Source organism: Sturnira hondurensis, unplaced genomic scaffold (assembly GCF_014824575.4).
Source record: "Sturnira hondurensis isolate 20B ecotype Veracruz unplaced genomic scaffold, ASM1482457v3 Scaffold0002640, whole genome shotgun sequence".
Classification (NCBI taxonomy): domain Eukaryota; kingdom Metazoa; phylum Chordata; class Mammalia; order Chiroptera; family Phyllostomidae; genus Sturnira; species Sturnira hondurensis.
The window spans coordinates 2,824,431-2,837,422 of NW_028075271.1; the positions used below are offsets into that span (position 1 = coordinate 2,824,431).

At 51.7% G+C, this 12,992-nt stretch overlaps 1 protein-coding gene across 4 annotated transcripts in view; it reads right to left on the bottom strand.

Moving 5' to 3' along the window:
- The window catches only part of HLCS (holocarboxylase synthetase), a 172,735-nt gene that overhangs the window by 6,758 nt on the left and 152,985 nt on the right, over positions 1-12,992 (bottom strand). For all 4 annotated transcript variants that reach the window (XM_037040622.1, XM_037040621.1, XM_037040620.1 and 1 more), the window contains 3 exons: positions 6,248-6,315; positions 4,660-4,820; positions 443-557 (listed from right to left, as the gene is read on the bottom strand). In XM_037040622.1, the coding sequence (XP_036896517.1) occupies positions 443-557; positions 4,660-4,820; positions 6,248-6,315 (344 nt within the window). The remainder of the gene's footprint in view (positions 1-442; positions 558-4,659; positions 4,821-6,247; positions 6,316-12,992) is intronic.

A 12,992-nucleotide genomic window follows, 5' to 3' on the forward strand; every position in this document is an offset into this window, starting at 1 on the left:
TGAGGCCTGTCCGCACTGTCTCCCACAGCGGCTGCACCAGCCTGCGTGCGTTCCCACCAGCAGTGCACGAGGGTTCCCTTTTCTACACGTCCTCACCAGCACTTGCTGTTTTTTGTCTTTTCGAGAGTAGCCCTTCTGACAGGTATGAGGTGGTATCTCACCGTGGGTTGTTTTCTGATTCAACAGAAGCAGGAGTGTGGAAAGGTGTAAGCAAAGGAACTGGATGTGACGCCCATTCAGTTGTCATGGCCGTAGCCAGGTGTGCTCACCCCTGGACGCACCCCCACCCCAGCCGCCTGTTCTGCGCACATGCTGTCTTCTGCAACGGCAAGACCTGGAGCGAAGGTGGTTGGTAGGATAACGCCCCCCCAACACAGCCATGTGTAAACATGTTTCTTTTTATTAATCTAAAAGTGCGGGGGGGGGCGCTTTAGAAACTTACCAATAAGTATGTAAAAGGTTTCTCCCATAAGTGTTGAGTTGACCAGAACTCCACCCAGCTTCATGAGGTCACTGTAATAAATATCGTTGGGCCACTTCACCCGTAGGTTGATATCCTAAAGGAGAACCTGCATGTTAATCAATCCAGCAATCACAGGACCCAGAGGGACCAGCTGGGGTCACCCAGCTAAAAGGAAGACAAGCGGAATACTCTCAAACACAGGGGCTCACCCCCTCTTCTTTTTCAGAATGAGAACCACGTCTCTGGGATGACCGGTGTCTCGGCACCCCTTGCGGCTGGAAAGGGAGTAACCTAAACAGTCTCTCTGGCTCCGATCCCATCATGCTCCCCACCCCCATCACCACTCGCCGTCATCAGAAACACCTTCTGAGGACGCCTGTCTGCTGGACTAAGTGCATTGTCTCAGGGGCACCCACCCTGGGGCACCCACCAGGCGCAGGGCGGGGGGCAGGGAGAAAACAGTACTGGGGCTCAAGGCTGCCTGTGCTGGCCCTCAACTAACCAGGGTCATAAAAGGTGGGCAGGACGCTGTGAGGGCTCCAAGGAGGAGCTTGCCTCACTGAGCACCAGAGAACGCCAGCAGTCGGCTCGGGAGACAGAAGCGGGCTGGTCCTGAAGGTGTGCCCTGCGCAACTCTGCCTGTGCCCCTGGCACAATGAACCAGTCCCAGGGTGATGGAAGCCCGAGAGTAGCAGACAGCCTCCCAGTGCCCTGGGGGCAGACCCAGCACCGAGCTCCTTCGCAGCACCAGTCATGTGTCACCTCTACCACCCCCCTAGGCTGGCTGGAGTGTCACCCTGCTGAACAGAGGAGGAAACTGGAGCACAAAAAGGGGCTGCAGGGCTTCCTGAGGTCACATCACTAGGATATGGCAGGACTGGGCCTGAAACCCAGGGCTTTCTGACACCAAGCCTGGGTGCTCGGTACTATTGGTCTGGCCAAAAAATTTGCTTGTTTTTTTTTCTGTACGATGGCTCTAGTAGAGTTTAGTTGTCTTTAACTTCATTTGAGATAAATTTTGTTAGATTGCATTGTGACAGCTGTCATATCAGCATGCATTTAAGAAAACTTATCAAAATTGGTGAATTTTTATACAGCCATTTTAATGCTGAAGATGGAAAAAATACACATTTTCAGCATATGATGCTTTATTATTTCAAGAAAGGTAAAAATGCAACTGAATGCAGAAATAAAAAAGACTTGTACAATGTATATCAAACATGTCAAAAGTGGTTTGTGTCCCAGTCAGGGCACATGCCTGGGTTGCAGGCCAGTTCCCAGCAGTGGACACAGGAGAGGCAACCATACACTGATATTTCTCTCCCGCTCTCCTTCCCTTCCCTTCCCTTCTAAAGATAAATAAATAAAATCTTTTTTAAAAAGTGGTTTGTGAAGTTTTGTGCTGGAGATGTCTCGCTGGACAATGCTCCACGGTCAGGTGGATTCACTGTCACTGAAGTTGACAGTGATCCAATCGAGACATTAGTTGAGAACAATCGACATTTTACCATGCGGGAGACAGCTGACATACTCAAAATATCCAAATCAATAAAGTTACTGGTGAAAATGAAAACTGTGTCTTTTACTTCACAGAGAAAACCACACAGACTCCTCGGCCCCCTAGACCCCGAGGAGCCCTTTGCCTCAAAGCCCATCCCCCTCCCACCAGGCCTTCAGAATACGGTTCTGTTCTGTTTCTGTCCCAGCTCACCGTCCTGGTACAACATTCTAGGCTGAGAGAAGAAAGGCAGGAGCACAAAAGAACAAAATTGTAAATAAAATGTGGGGTATTCACCACCCCCCATAATGGAGAAGGAGCTTGCTGCTTCTTTTCTGTCTAGAATCAGGTTCTCGGTGGAGGAGGCCAGAGGCATTCTGCCCCAGGGCACACTGGCCACTCTGGGGAGGCACTTCTGACTGTCACAGCCTGACGGGGTCCTACTGTCACGTGTAGAGGCCACACACGCTGCTCCACACCCTACGGGGCCTCCACATCCTATGGTGCACAGGATGGCCCCAGCCAAGATGTGGGGGCCCCAACGTCCACAGTGACAAGGTGGAGAAATGCTGGTCTAGAAACTGTGTCATGGCCACTGGTTGTGGTGTCCACATGACACACTGCCACTGGTTGTGGCAATGCCCTTCTCTCCCTCACTCGCCTCCCATGACCGCTGGCCAGAGCACGGCCCAGGATGAGGAAGTGCTGAGCAGCCCTGCCCTCTGGGGATGGTACCCACTTTTGCACGGGCCCTGCTCTCAGGCACCTGTGTGACTCCCCACATTCAGACTGGCTTAGGTGGGCAGTCACACACATAAGCAGTGACAGTCACTCCATGATGAAGAGGAGGGCCACCCATGCTCATTGTTCGAGGTCTCGGCTGTCCATTCAAATGGCTGTCATGGGCTTTGCACGTAAAGCAAACAGCCAGCTCCAACCCTGCAGTCAGAGGGCTGGTTGCTTTGTTGGACACAGACCAGGAGCCTGAACAACTCTGGTTCAGAGTGATCCTTGGAGACGCCGTACGAGAGGCTCAGACACTGGAAGTGCCACGGGTGTTTTGGGAAGGCCAGTGTAGGGTGTAGACAATTAGCCTCCCCAGAGTGGGAGCACGAGTGGGGCTGGGGGCAGGGCTGCAGGAGCCCGCGGGGACCCCGAGGATGGTCTGAAGAGCAGTAGCACGAGGGGGTCTGGAAGGAATGGCGAGCACCACAGTGATGCCACCTCCTGTCCGGGGAGACCGGGCAAGGTGTGTGTGCTGACAGTGACGTCTGGCCAGGGACAAATTGGGGCCGCAGTGAAGGGCATGGGCAAGCTAATGACAGGGGAATCAAAGCACCTGGACTGGACTGTGCAAGTGAATAATGGGTCTTGCCAGAACTAAATGCCAATCCAAACAGAAGGCCCATCATCCAGGGGGTCGGACCACTGTGCAAACAGGACCTGGACCTGGGTGCTAGTGTCTTCAGAACAATGGGGACCCCTCCCCATCCTGTGAGTTGCTGAGGGCAAGCTGCCCGGTGCCCATCCTGGGGCCCCCAGCACCTGGCACTGCCTTCTTGCGCGGCCGGCAAGGAACGCTAGTTAACAAGTGAGGCTACAAGGCCGAAACCAAAACTCTGAAGCTAAAGCGATCTAGGCTCAGCACTTCACTTCTTTTCCTGAGACTAAGTAGCCTGCCACCAGGGTTGAAACACTTTCCCTCCCCACGACAGAACCTCGTCTCTTCAACCGCCTCCTTCCAGACACCACTCCCGTTCAGGGGCTGCAGGTGGGGCCCACGCAGGCGTGCGACAGCCCGGGCACCAAAGCTCATCAGATGCAGGGATGCTGGCGACAACTGTCCTGCTTTGGTGTGCATGCTGGGGGGCGTGACCCGGACCGCACTCCCTGCACAGTGGCTCTGAGGACATGGCTACTGTGGAGGGGACTGGAGGGCCCGAGGAGGGCCCTGCTCCTGCGCCACACTCGGACGAGGGGCCGCCTCCGTGTCCCGAGCTCAGCGTCTTGCCTCAGCATCCACACGATGCCTGTCTCTGGCCTGGCAGAAAGAAGAGCTGCAGGTGGGAAGAAGGCAGGGCCCCCCAACCCCCTTCATGGCCAAAGGAGACTCCGCCCAGAAAAACAGAAAGTGGGGTACAGTAGGTGGAGGCCGGGCACCAGAGGAAAGGTTTTCGGTCACGGCGTTAGTCACTCCCTCTTCCCTGTCTCAATGACAGGCACCACAGGCCTGACAGAACTGACGATGCGGGCGCGTCTGTCCCTGCAGCTGGGGGCGGAGAGGCCCCACAACCCCGAACGCTGAACTCGAAGCCCAAGCCCCGCCCTGCTGAGTGCAGGCTGTGGTCGTGAGGGCAGGAACTGGGAACCGTTCTGGGGGGCTCTAAATAGGCCTTTTCACCAGAAAACAGAGAAATAGCCCATCCAGTCCATGTCTTTTGATTAAAAAACAAACAAAACGTGTCACCCTCACCTGGCTGCTTGAAGAGGACAGAGTGGGAATCCCGGGGATGAATGCACCCTGCCGGGCCTGGGCAGCCACAGGACCTGCAGTGCTGTTAAAACCCAACACTGCTGCCGGCTCTGCGGAGACCAGGCCAGGGCTCGGCACGCAGTGTTGGGGCAGACGTCTGCGCCAGGCACCCCGAGCCAGCGTCTGCACGCCAAGCGGGATGCAGCGGGAGGAGACGGCACGTACCTGGTACCCAGGGATGGACCTGACCGCCTCCACCACAGCCAGGGACATCAGGTGCTGGATGAACGGGACCCTCTGCCCCAGCGGGGACCTCAGCGGGACGCGGACCAGCAGTGTGGAAAGAGCGCATCCCACGGGGCTCAGCCACGCGTTCCTTCCTCGCCCTGGAAGACAGACCCCACGGGGAAGCTGGCCATGGTGCCATGTGAATGGACTCGGGTGCACGCTGTGCCAGGCAACGGGCCCAAGGCCTCAGAGCCACAGGCTGAAGACACGTCCTCCCGGAATAAACCAGGGCTGGTGAAGCCATGAGGATGTTCCGGGGCTCACTCAGTAACAGAGCAGCTTTTTTAAATCTGAAGCTCTGCTGCTGAGCAAGTCTCTCATTTATGCCTGGGTGATTGGAGGGCTCAAAGAATCAGGGCATCACTCTCAAACGAGTTCTCCCCACACGGCAACTGAATGCAGGCGGAACGGAGACGGGGATGCGTGACTGAACTGGCGCTAGTCCAGGAGAGCTCCTGGAAGCCCCTTTTTAGAAGCAGTTCTTACTGTGCTCACGGCCACAGAGCCCTGTGAATGGGTTAAAAACCACACAACTGTACACTTTGAATGGGAGAACGGTGTGGTGTGCGAATCGTATCTCATTGTTATTTAAAAAAAGGAAGCCGAACGTAAATCATGATCCCTGATACTAACGCTCTGAGTTGTCAGGATAATAAAGTGATTAAAACAGGAGACACAGCTAATCAAAATTTTTCTTTTTTTAACCACCATATTGCATCCCACAGCTTTTGGTAAAGTGAAAAGTTTTTTCTCTTCATGTTCAAAGGAATGTTTAAGAAAAAGCAGCAGAGAACTGGATTCCTCGCTCCTTTGCTCCTTCCGAGAACAGCGGACGAGCCCGTCAGTCCCAGCACTTGGGGGTCAGCCTGGTGCCAGCTGGGGGTGGGGAGGGCCAGTGGCTGCGTGCTTCCCAGCCACCGACCCCAGAGTCTGCCCTCGGTAAGGTGACTTCCGGGAGGATGTGGGCTCTTGCCCCCGGGGTCAGCAGGCGGCGGAAGCTCTGAACAACCCTCTGCTTCCTGGGTCACTGGGTGAAGGGGCACCACTCAAGCCCCACTGCACGCATATTGCAGTGCCAGCTGGGGGAGGGGCTGGCAGACGAGAGGCCCCTCTGTGTGACCCTCAGGAGTGACACGGACAGCCCCTCACAGGGAACCTGGGGGACTATAAGTGTCTCTATAACATAGTTGAGTCACCAACTGCAAAGCCTATACTGTGTCAGAAAGAAAAATGTACAAGATGGAGGTAACCAAGTGTGAACCCCACCCCCCAAGCAGATGCCAGGTGATTAGGTGGCATCTGTTTCAGAGGATGCTTCAATTCTACAAAGGCTCAATCTCCAATCAGTTTCATCCCTCCTCCCCTCTCAGCCTGTGGGTAGGGTGGGGCTTGTGGGACGTGAAAACAAACGGCTTCTACCTGGAGTCACTCAAGGATCGGCACACTCCATCGATCGGCTCCTGGGCCACGAGAGTCAGGTTTTAGAAAACAGACGCAACCCAAACGATAACAAAAGATGACTGACCTTTGCCCTGTGTTTGGCGGGCTGCGATGGCGATTAAACCCATTTCCTGCGGCATCTCAAACATCAACCTGTAAATGGTGGGAAAGACTGGTCAGCTGGAACGGGGACTCGGGCAGGAGGTCCTTCAAGGCGGGGGGCATTGTTTACACTCCTCTGTGCATCTGCGGGCAAAAAAGGCCACCTCCCGGCTCTCCAGGGACCGGCCGCTCCCAGCCTGGGAGACTGAGGCAGGGTAGGGGAGGCGGGTGCACCTGCCCAGGGAGCTGCTACCCAGTTTCTCTAGGATGTCGTTAGGCTCTGCTTCTCCAGAATGCCCCATCAAGGTCTCTCTGATGTGGTGTCCCTCCTTCGAGTGACAACTAACAATTCCTGACATTTGTTTCTACTTACAGTGCGTTTCTGTTGGAACCCCAGAACATAATCATAACAGAAGTTTCTGATTATTCGGAAAACCAATATGGTGGCAATAAAGCCGTTTAAAAGATACACTGTCCCCTGAGAACTAATTATGTTTTAACTATAGTAAATAAATCTACACCTTGAGAACTTGGGAGAACCTTGGATCGTTTTAGGCTTGAGTTCTGCTTTTAAAATGGTTTCATTTAAAAGAATACAAACTTCCCTTCAGGGGATAGGCAGAAACAGGCACTGCATCCCTACCAAACGAGGCAACGGCAACTTGTTTTCTGAAAAGGAAACGGGGAAACCCTCACTCGGCGAACTGCCTCCCGGCCACACTGTACTCGTGTCGGCTCCCTGTGCAGACGCTTTCCCCACTGCACTCCTGGGAGCTGCTGACCTGACACCGAGCGGCAGACTGCATGGTGGGATCTGCTAAACAAAGCAAAACCCAGGTTTGCCCACCGCCAGGGCAGCTGTGTGGGCCTCTTTGAAATACTTTCGGGGGGCGGGAAGAGGCAAGGGTACAGATGAGGCAGAGCTGGTGTTCTGCATAAACACGGGTCCCCATCACAGTTTCCAGTGACCCCCAGCACTCCCGTGCCAAGGAGGAAGGGCCGCACCGAACGTCCGTGCCCTGAGTAGCTAGCTCTTCGTCCTCTCCTCCGGGTTCAGGGAATGGGGTGGGACTTTGCGAATGGTGAGAGAAGAAAAGTCCCTCAGAACAGAGAAGACCCACACAGCGTCTCTGCGTGCCCTGGCTCGCAGAGCTGTGCGCAGTGTGTGCAGGCCCAGGGAGGAGGCGCCCGGAGACCCCTTTTCTTGCTAAGATGAGCTGGCCTGTTGGGCAGGGGCCGACCAGGCCCCGGGCACAGGGCACTCCCAGCGAGAGGGCTGCCCGCTCCCACAGGCCAGGCCCCCTTCCATCGCCCATGAAATACAGCTCCGGAGGTATTTCTCTTGGACACCATGAATGACCCATTGAGACCGACAGGCTGAGACAGCGTCCGGCTCCAAAGAAGAAAGCGTCCTTCTCTTGTGTTGCACTAGCAGAGAGGCCTAAGAAGGAAGCTTTGTCCATGCCGGGAGGGTCCCGCAGCCCTTCACCTGGTCAAGGCCACGGGCTCTCCGGGAGGGGCTCATGAGTGTCTGTGGAAGGGAGGTGATTTAGCATGTTGGGAGCAGACTGCGGAGGCCCCCACTGTGGCAGGCAATCTAGCATGTTCATTAAACAGGCAGCAAGTAGACAGTCGCGTGCTACAGGCAGCGACGGCCATGGCCAAACTGGGGGCAGGGGCGGGGGACGTTCAGAAACTAAACACAGACTTCCGGAACAAAGAGAAATGATTAAGCGAACATATGCACAAAACTGCTGGAGGTTTGGCAGCAGTTAACAGGGCATATTGATGAGAAGACTGGGCCGGTGCCGCCGAAGGCCAAGAGGAAACTGCGAGGAGGGAGGCGAACAGGGAAGCGGGCGAGGCTGAGCCGGAGACAACTGGGGGCCGCCAGATTTATTTGTGCATCTGAGATAACTCTGGGGGCCAAACCGCATGGCCACGGCCAACAAAGAAGCATTTGTGGACTTTGTCCACCATGCATCTCCTAGGGAAGTCACTGGAGTTCGCCTCAGCAGCAAGGAGGCACCATAAATGCATTTCCACCCTGACTTGATGATATTCTCACAAAAGGAAACAGAAAAAGGAAAAAAAGGAGGGGGTAACACGATTACCTCCCTGCCTCTGTGTATTTTCTTTCCTTGTTGGCAAAGGCTGTGGAGCAAAAGGCTTCTGTGAGTGGCAGCCGAGCGCGTTCACTGTAGGACCAGCTGGGCGCGCAAGGAAAGAGTCGTTCTGTCTGCAACGTCCACAGACCCGATGTGGCCCCTCTGCAGACAGGACAGTGCCCCGGCCCCTTCGGTTCCTCAGGACATCACAGCCCCTACTGGGTACCCTGCCCATGGGAACACACCGAATATCATGTGGTCGTCGGAATACAGTTTCAATAATTAAGACTGACCTAGAGGACAGGCCAGTATGAATGAGTGGAAATTCAGAAGGAATAAAAACTTCAATTTAGACCCAGTCAATCCTCCCTGGGGACTTTAACCTAAGGAAATAGTCCCCACCGACCACAGTGCTAACCGAGTAAGAATGTGTAAGAAACCTAAGTGTTCAGCAGAGGGATGGTTGTGTTAGTTATGGTATATGAAGTCAATGGAGTAATTTGTAGTCATGAAAAATCACAGTTACGAAGACTGCATAGCAACATGGAAGAAGTGCTTGCAATGGAGTGTTAAAGCAAACAAGCAGGATATGAAAACTACACACACTTTTATTCCAACTATGTAAAATTCGTAGGAAAGAGAGGGAGTGAGATTTGACAAAATCTCTTTTCTGCATTCTTAAACTTCTGTTTAACATGATTAGTTACCTTTAAAATGATTTTGAAAATTTTGGGGGGGAAGCATGGTTTTTATGTCCATAAATAATAATTCATAAACACTTCTAAGAATAGGACTAAAGATCACTTTAAAAATAAAGAAGAAAACAACAGCTATCTGTAGCCCGATTTTATTATGAAGAGCTTATTTGATAGTAATTAATGAGCAGAAATTCTTAAAACCAGTCTTTTCTGTGGAATGAGAGAGAGCCTTGTAAATTTACGCCTTCAGATGTGGTGACTGCACTTTCAAGACTAACGCCCGAAAAGGACAAGGAGAGACGAGAGATCTTGGGCAGGACAACCCGCCGCAGCATTGCGCTGTGAGGGGTCAGGAACAACACAGAGAGTGACGGAGGGACGGGAGGAGGTTGCAGCAGCCCCATGTGACAGAGCAGATGTCACCTGACCCTGGTGACACGGGCAAGTGCCTTTTGGACACCGTGAGGTGACTGATCGGGGTGTGCAAGCCCACATGCAGCACAGCCACAAACTATCAGCTGTGGTTACTTTAAGGAACACAACCACTCTAAAACTACAGGTGAGTACAAAGCAGAAAATAAGCCATTCACAGAAGTCCGTCTTGAAAATCTGCCTTCCCAAGGTTACACAGAACATAAGGAAGACATTAAAATTGTCATCTAATTCTGGGTTCACTTTCAGGAGATCCTGCTATTGTCTCCTCTTGTTACTGAACATATGTATTCTTTTAGACTTTCCCCCATTAAAACACATACACACATAGATATATGTTACAAAATAAGTATCTGACAATGGGAAAATTCCTTACTTGCAGTTATTAAGATGATGCTGTGGACACATAGTTGCAGACATGCTCATTATGCTGATGCCTGAGAAGAAGGGCTTGCCCACAGCATCCTGGCCCCGTCCGCCTGGGCCGGCACCCCTCTGTGCCAGTGCGGACAGAAGACTCCAGGGCACGCCCAGGCAGGGACCACTCCCAGGAGGTGGAGGCACAATTATGTGATGATTTCCACACCTTTCATGTTGTTCTATGTTATCTCTGGGCGGTAGTATTTCAAGTGGTTTTTAGTTTCTTTACATTTGCCTGGATTTCCCAATATCCCCACACTTGAAGTACATTCATTTTATAACTAGGGACTATACTATTCACAGAAAGTTCTGAAAACCCAGATTCTCTTCAGATAGGTTAGGGATACCCCGCCTGCTCAGTAGCCAATCGCCTCCTCCCTTTCCAAGAGATCACAGCTTTACAACACAAAGGCCACCAACCACACTGACGTTCCCGAAACTCACCCAACAGGCCATGCCTGTCCCTCGCACTGGGGTCCTTGTGAGGCCTGACTCTGGGCTGGGCGATGGCGCCAACCGCTGCCGGCATCCCGTGTTAGTCTGTGAGCCATATGTTCCCTGCTACAAATACCAACCCGGAGGTACCAGCCCGAACGCAGCCACAGGGATCATGTGCGTGAGCAAGTGTGGCTATGTTTCAGCAAAACTGCATGGCACAAATTTCCATTGCATGCATGTTCATGTGTCATGACACAGTCTTTTTTAAATTACTAGACTTCATTTTTCAGCTTTAGGTTTATAGAAACACTGAGCAGAATGTACAGAGTTCCCTTCCCACATCTCTCTCCAGTCTCTCCTCAGTCTCCCTATTACCAGCACCTCATGTGACGGAGGTACATTTGTTACAATACGTGAACCAGTATTTGCTCAGTACTAACACACAGAAAGTGGTGACTTAACTTTGATCCACTTGGGTAAGCTGGAGTGTGCCAGGTTTTCCACCGTGAAGTTACTGTTTTTTCCCTTGTAATTAATAAATGTTTGTGGAAAGATAAATGTTTCTCATGAAACTCAATGTACGAGTTTTTTGTCTGTGGACGAGTGGTTGTATTTCCTTAGGGACTGCTCAGTCGTGATTTCCTGACCCCACCACTTCCTCCATATTTACTTGTCAGGCTACTATTGTGAGAGCCTTTTCTTCTCCCCCCTTAGCTATCTTTTTTATTTATTTATTCACATCAGAATGGACTTAGGGATTCTTACTCGGTAGGGTACGTACTCGCCTATCATTATTTATTTTGAAGCTCAGTTGCCCTGGATCGGGCGAGTGGACGCTCCTCAAACTGGTGCCTGTGTCCCACTGAGATGCTTCGGTCACCTCTCAGCAGTTCCTTACTTGTGGCTTAAGAAGAGGTTCCAGGATCCTTTTGGACTTTCTCAGCCCCCCTCTCCCCTGCCCTGGAATCGGCCATTTATGCAAGGAGATTTGGCTTGTTTTAGCGGAGAACAGTATTTATAAAACAAATCTGGGTGCCAGAAAATAGCCAGAAAGCAAGTGTCTTCTTCCTTCCCTCCCTCCCTCCCTCCCCCCTCTCCCCCCTCCCTCCCATCCAAACATCAGTCCATCTACCTTAGAAGCCGTGAATGCACTGAAAACTCCAATTCCAATCCAACTCAAGGTTTGCTCTAGTCCCCTCTTTCTAAATTTGTAACTTCCTTCCCCAGTAATAAGAAATCTGGCTCGCATTACCTCAAACGTATTTACTTATTTGCTCAACACTGTAACACACAGAGAGTGGTTTTGGAATTGCTGACCCGTGCTACTGTGAAAAGCAAACTTCCTAACTAGGGTTCGATATTTACGTACAGTTCTCTGTGTCTTTAGCCTGAGGGGACATAGCAAATATTATGTTTAAAAGTTCCTTGGGCTTGTTCCTTTTCCTTTCACTTTAGTGCGGTCATGCTATTCGTGTGAGTTAAGGTTAGGCTTCATTGTACTTCTGTATTCCATTATAGGGTCCCCACTCCAGTCCTTGTTTCTTTGTTATTTTAAACTTGGCTCCAAGGGTCAGAACTGCAGGGAGAGCACACTCTGGGAAGTGCCACACTTCCCCACTCACCCCGTCCACCTAGAGCTCCCTCGCCTCTGCTTTCTGTAAATAACAATTCAACTAACGTCACTAGTTCCTGGTTTATTCTTCCTGTTGTTCCTTTCTGCACAGATTCATGCATATTTGCTTATTTCCCTTTCTTCCTTAGATAGAGAAAGTTACCATTTTATAGGTATTCCTTTGCTTCCGCCTCCCCTCCCCCGCCACTTACTGTAACCTGGAAACACTCTCTCTTGAGTTCACAGAGCTCTTCCTCACTTTTCCTACAGCTGAGTAATAATGCACTGTGTGAATGCAGCATAGCTGATTCAACCGATGAACTTGTCGTACCCAAGTTCACCCACTCGCCGATGGGTAGGCACCTGGGTAGGCACCATTTCGAGTCCAAAATGACAACGAAACTCTCGTTCGAGAGTATTTTTGTGCTGTTCGAGGTGTAAATTCCCGAAGTGGGCTGCTGAGCCAGACACATACACAGCTGAGTTAGATACCGCCAGAGTCCCCTCTACCACCAGTGAACCGGCGAGTACGGGACATGTGTTTTCATACAGCCTCTCCAACACCACGTGGTGCCACGCTTCACAGCTTTTGCCAATCTGGTACATAGGGATGGCATTTCAGTGTACTTGTACTCTGCCTTCTTCTTGCACATGCAGTTTGCAAATGTTTACCAGATGTACGTGTGTGTACACACACACAGTGTTTTTTATGCCTATGTGGCCTGTCCAGAAGGTATCCAGCCATGTAATGTGAAAAACAGAGATACTGACTGAAGATACAAAACACAAGAAACATTGTACGTAGGACAATGATGCCTCAGTCCCCTTCAGTGTAGGCACTTTGGGACCTCACACAGTTCTCCCAATTGTCATCAGCTGCCCCGTCGTATTTTCCTGAATCCCATCCACAGTCTGAAATCTCTTCCCTTTCAAAGGTTGATTTTAGTTTTGGGAAAAGCCAAAAGTCACATGGCACCAAGTCTGAGCTGTAGGGGGGCTGAGTCACCTGGGTGATTTGAT